The 15,681-nt window shown below is 51.4% G+C and overlaps 1 protein-coding gene across 6 annotated transcripts in view; it reads right to left on the bottom strand.

Annotated features, from left to right (window-relative positions):
- Window positions 1-15,097, bottom strand: part of TSC22D3 (TSC22 domain family member 3) — a 62,608-nt gene extending 47,511 nt beyond the window's left edge. The window contains exons 1-2 of one of the 6 annotated variants that reach the window (XM_027608097.1): window positions 14,949-15,097; window positions 12,962-13,387 (exon numbers count right to left, since the gene is read on the bottom strand). In XM_027608097.1, the coding sequence (XP_027463898.1) occupies window positions 12,962-13,387; window positions 14,949-14,980 (458 nt within the window). In that variant the 5' untranslated portion in view covers window positions 14,981-15,097. The other 5 variants (XM_027608095.2, XM_027608094.1, XM_027608098.1 and 2 more) reach the window with 5 other exon arrangements.
- Between the last annotated feature and the right edge of the window lie 584 nt (window positions 15,098-15,681).

Below are 15,681 nucleotides of genomic sequence, written 5' to 3'. Positions count from 1 at the left end.
GTGAGCCAGATGAACTCCACAGTCCACATCTTAGGGCATCTTAGTGACTGGGGCTGTTCTGCCTTTCCTCGCTACTGACTTGGAGTAAGAATCACTCACCGAGGGATACCCGCAATGCCCAGAGTTTTAACAAGGTGACTTCCTTTTGCAGATCTCCTAATCCTAGGGGGAGCCCCCTTAGCTTGTGTTCTCATGGCTTCCTGCACCTTTCCTTCATTACAGTCAATTGTAACGGTGCAGTTATTTATGTAATTATTATTTAATGTCTGTCACCGGCACTAGATTGTAAGTCACCTGCCACAGGGATCCTGCCTGGCTTGTTGGCTGCTGCTGTATCCCTAGTGTCTAATCTTCCTTGGGTGCGTGGAAGGAGGAATCGTCTTCATCCACAAGTAGCTGGGGTGGGCAGTCTTCCTCCAATACCCCCAAGCACAGGAGTGCTCCCCCGATAACAGCTCCCGAGTCCATTCCTCCACCCCATCCCAAGCCCAGGAGAGTGTGTGCTAGCTTTAATGACTGACCTCCTGTGGAAATTTCACAGGCATTTTTATTATGAAAGTATTTTTGTGAAAACACTTCCATATACCACACACGCACTTTGTTCTGACTCAGGAGCACCTGCTTCTGCCTCCTTTGCCTGCCTGTCGCCTCCTGTCCCTGGTCCTTATAACTGGCCCTCTTACACCTTTATCCAGTTCTTTATTTTTACGGCCACCACCTTCCCCACATTTATACATTATTAGAACATGCCATGGTACTTTCATTTAGCTTCTCTGAATGCTTGTTGTCAGGAAGTTCTTCCTATTATCTAATCTCAGTTCTTCGTGCTACAGTAGAGGCCTGTTTCCTCTTGTTCTGTTCCTGGTGTGGTTTGGAAGCAGCTAGTCACCATCTCTGAGTTGTGACTTTTCTTATATTTGAAGATCAACCTCTCTTCTCTCTCTTCACCACCCTCCATTCCACCCTTAAACTCCTCTTAGATCTATCATCTTCGTTCCTTTAGCCTGGCCCCACAGCCCCCTGAAGTCCCAGGTTTATCTCCTGCTGGCTAAATAAGTCTTGCTGGCCTTATCTAGACCCTTCACAATTAGAATCCCTTGGATCACGCTGAGCTCTCAGCTGTCACCCGCCTTGCCATTATGGTGGGGACCAGCCGCTCTCAAATGAAAGCTGTTTGGAGGCCCCTGATCAATTTCTTTGCCCCTCTCCGAGGTGTAGCCTCCCTTCCCTTCTGCATTCAGGTTGTTTTTCAGCCTGGATGAATATCTGATATTTGCAGCCCAGAAAATTTACACCTTGGGTTCCAGAAAGGAGTGCAGCCTGAAGCTCTGTGTCCCACTGCCTCTGTACAACGAGAAGCATTCATAACTCAGAAGGAGGCCCATAAAAAGAAAGGAAAACCCAGACGACCCTCCCCTTCCTTTTTTCTTTACAGTAAATAATTTACAAAACCAAATTTTCCTCCCCACAGGCTATACCCACTTTATCACCGGTCCCCAGGACCAGCCTTTACACATTTCCATACTGTCATGGACTATTTTTAGCAAAGGATGACATTAAGTACTAGTCGCCCCGTGGGCTTCAAACTCATCTCTTCCTCTTGTCAGAATGCTGTTGGTCCTCCTCTTTTGGACCTGACAGCCACTCATGGCCTAGAGATATTTCCGAGGGTGTGAGGAGCTACCTAATGGTACAACTGCAGGGGCTCCTTAGCAAGTCCTCTGCCCAAAATGTCTCCTTAGGCCTGGTCCCGCTGATTGGAATGAGACCAGGGCTGATGATTTCAGTATTAGAGATGCATTTCTTTAGCTTAGATATTACTTCCCCAGGTAGCCTTGTCTGATCCTTCGTTAAACTCTCTGACAGAAGCTTGTTCCTTTTCCCTCTTGGCACTTACTCAGTTTGTAATTATACATTCATTAGTGTGACTGTTTGGTTAATGTCTGTCTATCTCTCCCACTCTGCTGATTGTTCCATGATGGCTGTGACCATGCCTCTTGTGAGTTTCCCCGTTCTATTCCCTGTGTCTAACATTGAGCCTGACCCAGGGAAGGTGTGCAAGAAGTATGTTTTGTTGACTGAATCTGTTCCTGAGTGTAAATGTGAATTCTCTAGAGCACTGGTGGGAAAGGGTATGAGTGTGAGTGCCCAGCATACTAGCTGGGGGAGAGGGTCCCAGAAAGCAAGGGCAGAGTGCTGCTATGGTCAGGTGACTTCCTTCCCCAGGTGACTTGAGGCTGGCTCCTTTTGCTACCCCAGCTCCCTCTCCTATCAGCTTGAGGCTTCCCTCCTTCCTTCGCCTTACCCCAGGGCCTTCACTGGTAGGACATCTGGGAAAGAAGGATTTGAGTAAGGTGCAAACAAAGCGAAAATGGCCTTCTGCAGGGCTGCCAGCAACTTTTGTTCAAAGATATTTGGGAAAATTGTGTATATATTCTCATGGCAGCACCCTGACTTGTCCCTGGTCCTGTGATCTACCTCAGAAGGGGCCTGGTGGAGATCAAGGCCAAGGGTGCTGAGATATGAAGCTCCCGCCGCCCCCCTCAGGCACCTCTGGTGCCCACCCTGGACTGCCCTCCCAAGCTCAACCCACCTGGTTCCCATGAGCTTTCTCCAGGCAGAAAAGCGAGGTGCCTTCCTGCTCTCAGGCCCCAAAGGCCTTCACCTACCCAGGGCTAGCCTAGGTCCCCAAGGAGAGGGGACTAGGGGCCAGCTCGCCCAGAGTCAAATAAGAGCAATGAGAGGAGGACCAGAGTGGGCCCTCCTCTAGTTCCTGAAGCTTGGTGACGCCGGGTTTCAATCCAGGAAGAATAGAAAGTGTTCTTGGCTTCTGTCCCCACTCCAGGCCAGCCCCTTCCTACCCATGATCCCTGCTCAACTGGCAAGGATCCCCTTCCCTGTCTCAACCAGAGAGCCCTGCAGCTGCTTCCCACCATGCCAAAGCCAACCCATTCTTACGGCCCTGCTGGAAGCCGCATCCATGGAGAGACTCTCCCTTCCTAGTTTGCTTTGGCAATGCCCAAGTTCCAGACCTGCGGACCCAGGGCGCAGCAAGCTTAAGGCCTTTCCCCGCAAGGAGCAGGAGTCCCTACTGGACCTGCAGTTGCCTTCGTGGAACTCCTTTGTTCCCTGCTGGCCTTGGGGACAGCTTCTCCACCCCTCCAGCTACACCCTTAGCTCCCGGGGCCCCATCCTGACTTCTGCCACCTTGCCTGTCTTCTTCAGGGCTAGGCAGGGTAGGCACTCAATAAATCCCCAGCGGGTGCTCGAGCAACAGTGGGCCCTTGGTCAATAACTGATGGCTTGATTGACTGAAGCGCTTGGTCACTCAGTCCAAGGCCCAATGAGGGGCTGCCATCATTCATTTCTCCATGCACCTGGGTTAGCAGAGTATGTTGCCTTCAGACAGAGCAGGGCTTTTTCTTTGTCTGTCTGTCCATCTTCTTTTTTTTACTGCAATGGACTCTGAACTGGAAGGGTAGGGAGGATAGGGAGGAGCGAGGGGCTCAAAGCCCAGGGGGTCTCAAGAAAGGGAAATTCTGCACCTCCACCTCAGGCTCCCCAATATTGACTAGATTCTGGCTGGGATCTGGGGGCCTTCCGGGGCCCAGCTTGCCTGAGCCTTGAGATGATGATCTGGAGTCTGTCAGGATTCCTGAGTCTGAGCTCTGGATACGACCGTGTCTGCTGGTAATTTCCACACCACTTTTCTTTTTACTTTTGTTTCCCTGTTTCCTCCTCTTTTTCTCTAACTGGAGAGCAGTGTCCCCAACTACCCTCAGCCTGTGAGCCATTTACCCACTGGCAGCACAATGATGGGCTCAGGCAAAGACAAGGGAAAAGAAGAAGAGGAACCCTTGGTTTAGTCACAAACTCAGAGCCAAGGAAGTATTAGATTGATTGGCCTACTCTGTGTTGTAGATAGTCAAATGAACTTTAATTAGAGAAATATGTCAGAGAATCCAGTAAGCCTGACTTTGCTGGGGGCTCAGTTGCACCAAGCCAGGTAATGTAATTTTCAGAACAGACCAGGAAGAAAGCTAAGAGTCATTGTTCAGGCCAGCCTGGGGACTTTGAGGCTTCATGGAGAATGGACTGGGAATAGGTCTTCTTTTAAAAGGTCCTCCAGCTTGTAGTAAACCCTTCTGCGTGGGGTCTCAGAGCAGTCCCTGAACCAACAAGCAGATACAAAAGGAAGAGGGACTTCTAAGACATGTCACAGGGCCCCTCCAGATGCACCAGGCTGCCTCTTTAGCAGTGTAGGATCGGGTGATAGAAGAAGTCGCCCTCCATACCCCCCCACCCCCACCCCCGCCAAATGCCCCAAATCACACTAAGTCCACAGCAGCTCACCTGCCTGCTTACATGTGCTGCTGAGTGTGGGGGCTCAGGGGGTATCACCTTTGCAACCTGGTACTTGCCTCTGAGCACACTGCTTGCCTGATGTGATAGGGACAGCAGGCTTTTCCTTTGGAAATAGGATGAGTTCTGTAGACCCCAAGCAGGCTTCTGAATGCCTGGCCCCAGGGAAGCCTGCCACTGAGCAAGCAGAAGCTTGGTGCCTCGGCAACCTGGCTCAGTTACATAAGGCACTATGCGAGATAATGAGTCAGGGCCCTCAGGCTGGCCTAGGCCCAGCCCAGTCTGGGAGTGAGGCTAAGCAAGGTGAGGGAGGGTGGGGGGGGGGCAGTGGGTAAGCCAGGAAGGAGCCGCTGGAACCACTTCCCTTCTTCTCACCCCCTTCTTCCTCAGGGATAGCAGGCATAGCCAACCAACGGCCTAGACTGCTCTGACAGGAATCCCGGCCAGACCCCTAAGCTGTGAGCAGCTGCTCTCCATCTCCCCTGAAGAGAAGACAAGAGGAAGTGGGTTGAATACCCAAGGCTATTTCGTGAGTAGATTCTTCCTTCGAGGAAGGATGGGGAAGGTCCCTGTGGGGTTCCGTCCACAAGCAGGGCCCTGATTTCAGGCTGGCCTATCTGAGGAAAGCGGCTCCCAGAAGAGGAAGGCTGACAGTGTGCCTGGAACATCACTGACCAAGCCTGCTTCCAGCTCTTGTTTCTCTTCGGGCTAGCGTCTGTGCCATGGGGGGCTTCCCGTTTGGTCTCCCATGCAGGCTGGGATCTCACCCCATTTACACCGTTTCCAAAAGGGCAACAGCCACTTTGGGGCAGGATTTCCAGCTAGAAGGTACAAGTGAATTTGCCTTGCTATGATGGTCTCTCCTGCCTCAATTAGCATTTGGAAAAGCTTGCTTTCTACTCTTCCAGACCCCTATCTTAGTCCCAGTCCAACTCCTTCCCCCAGCTCGGGGTCGGCATGGTAGACAGTGGCCACCCTAAGCCACTGCCATGACTCCTCGTGAAACCTGCTTTGAGGCTGGGATCTAGGCTTCTGGATTCAAGCAGCTTCCGTTAGCCCACAGGGTTCTATGGAAGGCCTGCTCTGCCAAAGCTGTGGTCTTACAGTGAAGCCCTAACCCTTGTCCCGTTATTGCAGGCATTGGAACAGCACAACATGTCCTGGGCCATTATTGCTGTCTTCATCTAAAAGGGAAATTTCGTCTTTTTGACCCCTGTGGTCATGGAATGCCTTCCCTTGAGTGCACAGAGCACACAGAGTGCTCCACTAAATGGGCCCCAGCTTCAGTCCCACTCAGCATGTTGGCTTCTCTAGGGCTCGAGAGGCGATTGCATGACACCAACCAATTTATTATGTAAACCCAGCCAGCCATGGCAGATTATGGCTTTGTAGTTATCTTGAGGGATGCCTTACATAAGAGGAGAAAGTTCAGGTAGGAGCAGCATCGCGATGAGCAAACAGTGCAACGGCCACCACTAGGTGCAGACAGTCAGGGTTGGCCTGGCTCCCCCCACCAGCCCACAAGGTGGGGGCAAGTGCTCTGCTGGGCTCCATCACTCAGAGGACGGGAGACCCTGGCAGCCTTGGCCAGACACATCTATCTCCATTTACCCAGACTCCCTGGCCTTCAGGACCTGTCCTGGAAAGGAGCCAACACTCTACCTGGAATTGAGAGCGTGTTAGTTTATCTTTAGAAGTGCAAATACAAGCAGGAGTGTTAACCTTCTCTTCAAGCAGGGAGGGAAAATAAGGTCACCCTGGAAAGAGTTCTTTTCTGAGGTGTGGGCTCACATGGGTCCATTCCTGGCAAACTGGAGCAGTGGGTGGAATTCCTGCTCCATTCTTACCATTTTTCTTTTTTTTTTTAAAGATCTTATTTATTTATTTATTTATTTATTTATTAGAGAGAGAGAGAGAGAGAGAGAGAGTGAGAGCGTACAAGCAAGGGGGAAGGGGCAGAGGGAGAGGGAGAGGCAGACTCCCTACTGAGCGGGGAGCCTGAGGCAGGGCTCGATCCCAGGACCCTGGGATCATGACCTGAGCCAAAGGCAGACGCTTAACTGACTGAGCCACCAAGGTGCGCCCCCCCTTTTTCTTTAAGACCACAAACCCTCCAGCTACACCTCCCCAACTCCCATGCTGCCCAGAGCCCCATGCTGCAGTGGGCCTTCCATGGACGCCAGCCTTGCCTCTCTACCTCTCTTCTCCAAACTTGGCCTTCCCATGTGTCACTCCCATAGAACCCTACTCCCAGTGAGTCGCCTCCCTGAAAGAAGGTCTGATAAATAAATCCACACAAAGTAGTCAAAGATAAGTAATGATGTCAAATGTGGCTAAAAGGTATGGTAGCCCTTGGCCATTCATGAAAGGGGCACCCTAAAACCTTTGCTAGCCCCTGATTCATGAGCATACCAAAAGCCCACTGTTTCCCCTATAAAACTTCTATTTCCATCACTTCGTTAAACTTTTTAGAGTTCTTTTAATTGTAATCACCAGCCCTAGCTGCTGACTCAGGGAGGGGGGTGTTCTCCCCAAAGAGACAGGGACTCAAAAAGATGCCTGTACACTAGTGTATACGGCAGCATTTTTCACCACAGCCAAGAGGTGGAGGCGACCCAAGTGTCCGTGGACGGGTGAGTGGTCAAACAAAATGTGGTTGATCCACACAATGGAATATTATTCGGTCATTAAGAAGGAATGAAGTACTGTCACATGCCATAACGTGGGGGAGCCTTTAAAACCCTATGCTAAGTTAAAGAAGCCAGATCCAAAAGGCCACATAGGGTATGGTTCCACTTACATAAAATCCCTAGAGCTGACAAGTTCATAGAGACAGAAAGTAGAATAGAGGTTACCGGGGGCTGGGGGGGGAGGGGAGGATGGGGAGTCAGTGTTTAATAGGTACAGAGTTTCTGTTGGGGCGATGACAGAGTTCTGGAGATGGATGGTGGTGATGGTTGTGCAAGTTCGTGAATGTACCTAATACCACTGAATTGGCTGCTTCAAAGTGGTTAAAACAGCAAATTTTATGTTATATACATTTTACAGCTATGCATGTATATGTTACTTACCTACTTCATATACATACATAAAACACATATATATCATACATACATATATCACATACATACACCAGTGAAAGCCTCTTAGCACATGGAATTCACATCTGTGCCTCAAGAAAAAGACAACTTCTTACATGCTGAGATTCTCATGAGGCATTGAGCCCATGACTGTGAAGTTTGCAGATGCATTTGTGTTGTTAACAGGGAATGTGCCTTAATCCAAGAGTGCCTATTCTTTGTCAGACCACGAGGTACTCAGGAAATAGTTATTTTAAATTACCTTGGGCGAGGGAAGGACTTTCGAAGCTTGATACCAAAAGCGAAAAAATCACAAAGGCAAAGAATGACAGGCTTAACCACATAGAAACCCAAAACCTCACTACAGGAAAAAAAAACTCCATCCTCAAAATCAAATGGCAAATTAGTTGACAAAGGGTTGCAATCTCGAATTCGGGGTTTCTCACGGTGTGGTCTGCATACCACTGGTGCCCTGAAGAGGAGTTTTAGATGGTACATGGATGTCAAACTGGATCTTAGAGTATGAATTTAGACACTACCGCAGGCAGGTAGGAGAGTCGTTTTGCGCCTCAAATCACACCATGTAAGTGGCTACGCCCTCGGAGGTCAAATCCAGGAACATACACTTATTAAAATCATTAGTTCTAAGACTCACTTAGAGAAGCCCAAATCATTTGTATGCGAATTTTTCTTGGCAATCTGATCTCTGAATCTCCTCTATCCTTCCCCTTGCTGCTATATATCAACTCAATAGGGAAAGTTAAAGGAATTAGTATATGCAAAGCAATTTGACATTTTTGCTATTATTATTTTCTTGTTTTTAAAAAAGATTTTATTTATTCATTTAAGAGAGAGAGACAGAGAGAGCACAAGCAGGGGGAGAGGCAGAGGGAGAGGGAGAAGCAGGCTTCCCGCTGAGTTGGGAGCCCGATGTGGGGCTTGATCCCAGGACCTGGAGATCATGACCTGAGCCGAAGGCAGACGCTTAACCATCTGAGCCACCCAGGCACCCTGTTATTATTATTTTCTGAGCATCTAAGTGTGGGAACCAGTTGTTGCCAGCTAGAAGCTTATTAAAGTTAGACAACGAGGGCTTTTAGAGCCAGAAGCAAACTTCGATTCAAAGTGTCTCAGGCCACACTGGGCAGGTGCACTTGGGGGCCACAGGCAGAACAGAGCTGATTGAGATGCTTTGGATAAAATCTTAGAAATATATTTGAGGTTACAATATCAATGACAATAACAGACTATGGCAAAAGCTCCCATTCCAGCTCGCTACACCTTACTGATCAGAGAATTAAGGCCCCTCAAATGTCAACTTTACAAGTTTTTTTCATAGGCTACACTTATTTTAATTTTTTAAAAAGATTTATTTATTTATTTGAGAGAGAGAGAGCGGGAGAGAGAGCATGAGAAGGGGGAGGGGCAGAGGGAGAGGGAGAGAGAGAATCTCAAGCAGGCTCCATGCCCAGCTCGGAGCCTGACATGAGGCTCCATCTCAGGACCCTGAGATCATGACCTGAGCTGAAATCAAGAATTGGACGCTTAACCGACTGAGCCGCTTGGGTGCCCCATATTTTATTTTATTTTTTTTTACAATTTTTTAAAGTAGGCTCCATGCTCAATGTGGAGCTTGAACTCACGACCCTGAGATCAAGAGTCGCATGTTCTACCGGCTGAGCCAGCCAGGTGCCCCTCATAGGCTACATTTAAATCGGAAATTTTAGCTGTTTGCCCAGTATATTCTGTCTGCCTCCTAAGTTTTCCAGTTTTAGAAGCATATTCAAATGATAAGGCAGTGTCCCTGAATAAAAGGGTGACCAACCATCCCAGTTTCCCTCGGACTGTCCTGGTTTGAACATTGAAAGTCTTGTTTCCCCAGACTGGAGGGTTGGTCACCCTACCTAGTAAGGACATTTTAACCACTTGATTAGTTTCTGGGCTAATATTTACCTCTGCTTAACAATTCTTTCTTCACAGACAATTCTTTAGTGTCTGATTGATCTTGGGCGGAGTTTTGGCTTTGCTCTTTGCTGTGAGGTATCAGGCAAGTTACTTAATTTTCCCAAGCTTCAATTTCCTTTATTATAAAAGAAAGAAGGGTGACAACAGTACCCATTTCATTGGGTTGGTGTAAGTATTAAGTGAGATTATACAGATAGAATGCTTAGTACATATTGTAAATGTTCAGTAAATGTTAGCTATTAATCTATTATTGTTGTTAGTTACCTAACACAAGATTGAAGGGATGGTATTTATTTATTTATTTTAAAGATTTTTATTTATTTGCGAGAGAAAGAGAGCACGAGTGGAGGGGAGGGGCAGAGGGAGAGGGAGAAGCAGGCTCCCTGCTGAGCAGGGAACCCTGAGGATGTGGGGCTCCATCCCAGGACCCTGAGATCATGACTTGAGCCAAAGGCAGCCCTGTAACTGACTGAGCCACCCAGGCACCCCTAAGGGATGGTATTTAAAACACATCTTCCCTCCTGCTCAGCTCGGAGTCTGCTTCTCTCTCTGCCCCCCCTCCCTGCTTGTGAACTCTCTCTCTCAATCTCAAATAAATAAAATCTTTAAAAAAATAAAACATCTTCCCCTCACCCAGTATTTTAGAGGCACCTTTATATACGAACAAGCTGTGTGCCCATTACCACTTATTCATAGGTATATACACAGCACTGTCCATTGGGACTTCTACCAGGCTAGGAGTAAATGCATGTGGTTCAAACAACAGAAATCACACTTAAATATTAATAAGGATTTTCCAAGACTAGTTTAAAGTTGTAAAATCTTTACAGAGGACCACACCAATAATTAAGCAGTCATCTAGTTAAAACAAACAAACAAACAAACAAAGAAAAAAACAGTTATTGAGTACTGGCTGTCTAACAAGAAGCCGAGGGAAAACCAAGTGACTGTAAAACACGGTCCTACCCTCAAATTGCTTACACTCTTGTGATCCAAGGATTCCAAGAACTAAGCCAGGAGCCGGGGGCAGGTCAAAGTAGACAAACCAGATAGAAATGAAGAATGTGCCCCACCCTTCCTCCCTGGAATACAGGAGCCCTGGCAGCAGGGGAGTGGGCTGCAGGAGGAGAGGCAGGAGAGTTGCTTTTCTAGAGAAAGCAGCCTTGAAAGTCAACAAATTAAAGGAAAAGGACACCCAGGCGGGAATCTGAAATATCAAATCATTAAGTGGAACCAAAGTAAAAGGGATGGCTGAGTTTTGAAGACAGATGCCCAAGGAATAAAGAAGTAAGAAAGAGGAAATTTTCACTTTGGAGAAGGCTGTCCAGCTCAGATACCAGAGAAGTCCTATGACCAGCAATAATGGTCTTCTACTTTGCCAAGGACCATGTCATTCCGGGCAAAACCTAAACCACATTCAGAATCTCCAATCTCTAAGGTCTCAGGAAAGGTCAAGGAAACTGAGACAATGCTTCATCCTTCTAGAACTCTGGGGCTGTTACCATAGAACCCTGTCACCTTCCAGCCTCACAGAAGCCTGAGGGTTTGCTGGTTTGCTGCTCAGCTGTTTGGGACACTGAATTGCTCTGGTTCCAGGAGGCATAGGACTCAGGCACACCTTCTCAACCATTCACCCTGCTCCCTCGACCAATGCCCTCAGCACCCCCACCCCCAACCCATAGTATTTCCAGGCTTTGCCAAGAACCAAGCGTCAACAGGCAGGTGTCAATGGGAGTAGGTGCCGAAGGAGATTTTTCTATTCAAGAAACCCAGACAACCAGGAAACATCCCAAGGTGTGGGGCAAGCCAACACTGATCTCAGGCTCTCAGCCTCATACCTCACTCACCTAGGTCCAACCCTCCTAGGCCCTGAACCTAGGAACCAGAGCTGAGAAAGCATCCCCTCTTAAACTTCAGCAAGGCCATTTCGGGGCAGTTTCTCTCCCCATAGAAAGAGTACAAATGCTACAGGCGCTCTTTCCAGGTTTTTCTGCCACCCCTCCCCCACCACCACTCTCCTACCATGCGGTGCAGGATTGTTAGGAGCCTGTTAGGGCTTTAGCTGGGCAGGGGCTGCCGGTATCTGTGGTGTGAATACACTTCTAGTAATCTTTCACCAGAAAGACTCCCCGGAAACCTGTTCCGTGTGCGGCCTGGTTCCTTTGAGACAATTGCTGCCTCATGCGAAACAATAAATGAGAAAGGGCTTTGACCGCCTGGAAAATGCCTTGTTCGGATAATGCTAACGAAGTTGGCAGCCCCGCTTGTGGGGCTTCGGAGGCAAACCTGGTCTTAGCACCAAGTGAGGGCAGTTCCTGCCAGGGGGATTGCTTTGAAAATTTCCTATGTGTGCTTCACAAAGCCACCCAATGATTCAAAGAGTCTGTGGGTGCTCAAAATTCCTTACTACCTTGGCTCAACACGCCACCTGCCCGCAACCTGGAATCTTAGAAGTACAAGGAACCTTAAGAGACCAGAAAGATCAGGGACCTCGCTCAGGTTTGCACACGGAGGTGGAGCTGTAACTCGGACCAAAACCCTGGTCTCCCACAGCAGGGTTCTCCTTCTCTTACATAACCTGTGTTGTTGAGAGAGAATAAGATCCACCCCACACGCGTGCGCTTACACACACACACACACACACCCCAGTGTCCTGTCTTCATCGTTCTAAGAACACCAAACCTGGGTGTCCTGCTTCCCCTGCCTCAAAACTGCCTCAGTTGGCTCTTACCAGGGTCTCAGACTGGAGGACAGCAGCCACCTCGGGTCTTCCCATTGTGTTTCTCCCCTCCCCCTCCCTTCCCTGCCCTTCAGCAGGATTTCTAGAAAGTCTGACCGCACTCCGACACAGAGCTGCAGAGACAGGGGTTCATCCACCCACCGGTACCAGGATGCTCTCTCTGGGGCTGCTTTTAGCCATCACTGGATATTGAAGGCCGTGATCCATGGAGGAGGTGGGGGTACCCCCATCCAGAGTCTCAAAAAATTCTCACACATGTCTATTTTTTCTTATTCTTCACCCTCCCCCATATCAGCAGCAGCTTAATTTGTCTTGACATTTTGCTTGCCCTCGCTGTCCGTCAGGGCCACTCGGTAATTTAAAAGCCCTTGCAATTTCAATCCGAGTTTGCACATTTAGAAATGGGCTTCTGAGAAGGGTGGAACTCAGATCCCAGGAGCATCCCGTGGCAGAATCTCCAAAACGGCGGCGGAAACGTGCGCATTTGAGGAGGGGGTGCCGCCGGCTACCCCCAAACCGATCTAGGGCTCTGCCCACCTCCTGGACTCCAGTATTTCCCTAGGCAAGTCTCTGCGGGCACCCTTCAAAACAGGGCTCCCACCTGCCGAGCTTCCCCTCTGCCCCACCGGACTCCAGGTAGCCTAAGGGTCCGAGTCAGGTCGCGGCCACCCGGAGCCCCGCCTCCCCAGTGCTCTCCTCTCCCCCACCCCCCACCCCGTGAACGACCCGGACTCCCCTTCCGTCAGAGGTGAGGGTCCAGGAGAGAACGGCGCCAGCCGGGACTGCGTGCCCACCCGTATGCCCAGCCACCCACCTGTGGAAGAAGAGCAGGATGGAGAGCATGGTCTGGTCGATGTTGCGGTTGCAGATGCCCTCATTGATCAGGTAGCAGGGGTCTCGCAGCACGGGCTCTAGCGAATCCTGACGCATTATGCTGTTGAGCTTGTCGGTGTTGAGGTTCTCGAAGATTAGCTTCTCCTGCAGCTGCCGAAAGTTGCTCACGGTGGGGCTGCCCGGGTTGTTGTTCTCTCCGCTGCTGTCGCGCTGGAGCCCGCTCCGGTGGGCCAGGTCCAGGCAGCAGTTGCAGCAGTCGAGACCGACAGGTGAGCGGCAGTCGGTCTTGGGCTGGGCCATCTTCTCAGGCTCGGGGGCCGCTTGGCCCTCGAGGTCAGGGTCGGCTGGCAGGTGCGCGCCCGCCGGGCTAGCCTGAGGGGACTCCAGGGTGTCTGGAAAACACAAGCTGTGAGAAGAGTTGGAAATTAGCGCCCAAAGCCAGCCACCCTCGGCTCGGCTCGGCCCCCTCCTGGCTGTGCTGCTCTGGGTGCGAATAGAAACAGCTGGACAAACAGCTTTGAGCGGATCCTTCGGGCTCACTTCCTCCTCTTCCTCCTCCTCCTCCCCCTCCTCCAGAGGCTGGGGCTGCCCCCCCCCCCCAGGTGCCACTCGCGGCCTTAGCGCAGTCCCAAGTTTCCCAAGTGTGAGTGGGGCTCGGCGGACCTGTGGCAGCAGGAAGGGCGGGCAGCAGGGTAGAGGGAGAGCCGGGGCGCGCCCTCGCTCCCTCCCTCCTTTGCTCCCTCCCTCCCCGGCTCGCTGGCTCTCCCGCTCTCGGGCTCCCCTGGGCTGTGCCGGCTGAGCGGTGGCAGGAGCCGAGAGCGAGGGAGCGAGGGAGCCAGTGAGCCAGGAGTCAGCACGGGGCTGTGACAGCATGTAAATTACCCCAGGGGGGCCGGCGGAGAACGCTGTTCCGCCGCTTCCCCGGCGGCCGCCTGGGTCCTGCCCCCCCCAACCCCCGCCCCCACCGCCCGCACCCTCGCAACCCACACGGCCGCTCGCACCCTTGCCCGCGCTCCCGGGAACCCGGCCCGGCTCTCCCCCCGTCCGCGCGCCCGGCGCCGCCGCTCGGGCTCTCTGGCCGCTCAGGGCGCATCCTCCGTCAGGAATCTACTCGCGGCTGGCCGGGAACGCCGCGCCACCCCGGTCTCGAGCGCCGCGGGAGGGCAGATGTTTGGCGTCCCACCGAGGACGGATCCCCCTGCAGGAGAGACGCCGCCCGCTCAAGCCCGTTTTGTCGCTGCCTTAAACCGTCGCCCCGCCACGAGCCTGTTTCGCCGAGGCGGGGAGGGAAGGGGTCCGCCGACAGAGAGACTGTTGCCCCCGCGGGGAGTCTGAGAGTGCCCGGCACGCTCTCGCGGTGCCCCGGGGAATGCCTTAAACAAAACTCACGGAAGCACGCGCAAACTCGCCTCGGTTTCTGCCCCCTTCTCACTGATCTTCCCTTCTTTCCCCCACGCGCGCTCTCCTCTCTTCCCTGAACCCCATCAGAGGCGATCTCTGCCCGGGCTTCCGGGAATGCCAGCTCCCCGGGCGGCTTCCCGCTGCCTTGCCCCTTCTCCCTCCCTGGGCTCGCGTCTCCGTTTGCCCTTCCGTCTCTGGGCGCTTCTCCTCCACTCTTTTCCCTTTCTTTCATTTTCTTTCTTTTCCGTATTTCTTTCTTTACCCGTTTCCGTTCTTCTTCCTTTTCTTTCTTGCCACCCTTTCCTTATTTCTTTTTTCTCCTTCTCTGCGTTTCCCCAGTTCCCCGCTCTTCTCCCCCATTCCCGCTCTTCTCCCCCCGTTTTCTTTCTGCCCCTTTCATTTCCCTCATTCGATTCCCCCCCGCGCGTCCTTCGCCTCAGCACCCCCGCTCTCTGCTCAGGTCTGTCCCTTTCTCTTCACTTCACTTATCTTCCCCTACTTTCCCAAGCTTGCCGCCCCCCTTTTTCCGATCCCCGCCTGCCACCTTAGTTCGTCTCTGTCCTCACCCTTTCCAGAGCTGTGGTGAGGAAATGCTCATGGGCACTGGGGGTGGCGTGAAACTGCGAGCGGAGGGGTTCTTGACTCCGAGGAGAGGGTGATTCTGGGGCCGAGGAAAGGTGAAAGGTCAAATCCGTGGAGAGCAAGGCAGGCTGGTTCCTCGGGTCATACCCCCGCGGGCTTTGCGAGATGTGGGCAAGGGCTGGGTGGGCAAGTGTAGGCTTTCAGGGTGGCTCAAGACTCGGGGAATTGGAATACTCTGAAATGGGGAGGATTCAATAATTATTGGCTCCTGAAAAAAAATTCCAAATATTCATGATGTTCAGTTTTCACATAAAACTCAAATGGATTTCAGTTTCAGTCCGCGCTCCCCACCCCCCTCCGGCACGCTTTTTTTTTTTTTTTTTCCCCCCACAAGCCCGGGGCCCTCGCAATAGAGTAGCGTATACTGCCATCTTGTGTTTCAACCCTGGAACATTCCCTGCCTCGGTCACGGAGTTCAATCCCTGGGAGACCACAGAGGTGCCTCCTAGTGGAATCCACACTGCACTGGTTCTGTGAGCGGGAGGAAAACGGAGGCAGATCCATTACGCGAAAAGGGGGCCCCCATGCCCGACCTGAACACCCGGACGCCAGTCAGGGCCAGAGCCACCCTCTTTCTCGGGGAGCTTCACTTGCCTGAGTCCCTGCAGATTGGGCTTTCCATACATTTGAAATTCCTTCTGGGTACCACAAGCAGCA

This window comes from Zalophus californianus, chromosome X, assembly GCF_009762305.2.
Source record: "Zalophus californianus isolate mZalCal1 chromosome X, mZalCal1.pri.v2, whole genome shotgun sequence".
Lineage (NCBI taxonomy): Eukaryota > Metazoa > Chordata > Mammalia > Carnivora > Otariidae > Zalophus > Zalophus californianus.
The sequence above is the reverse complement of the archived record's forward strand: the minus strand, read 5'-3'. Positions and strand labels throughout refer to the sequence as shown.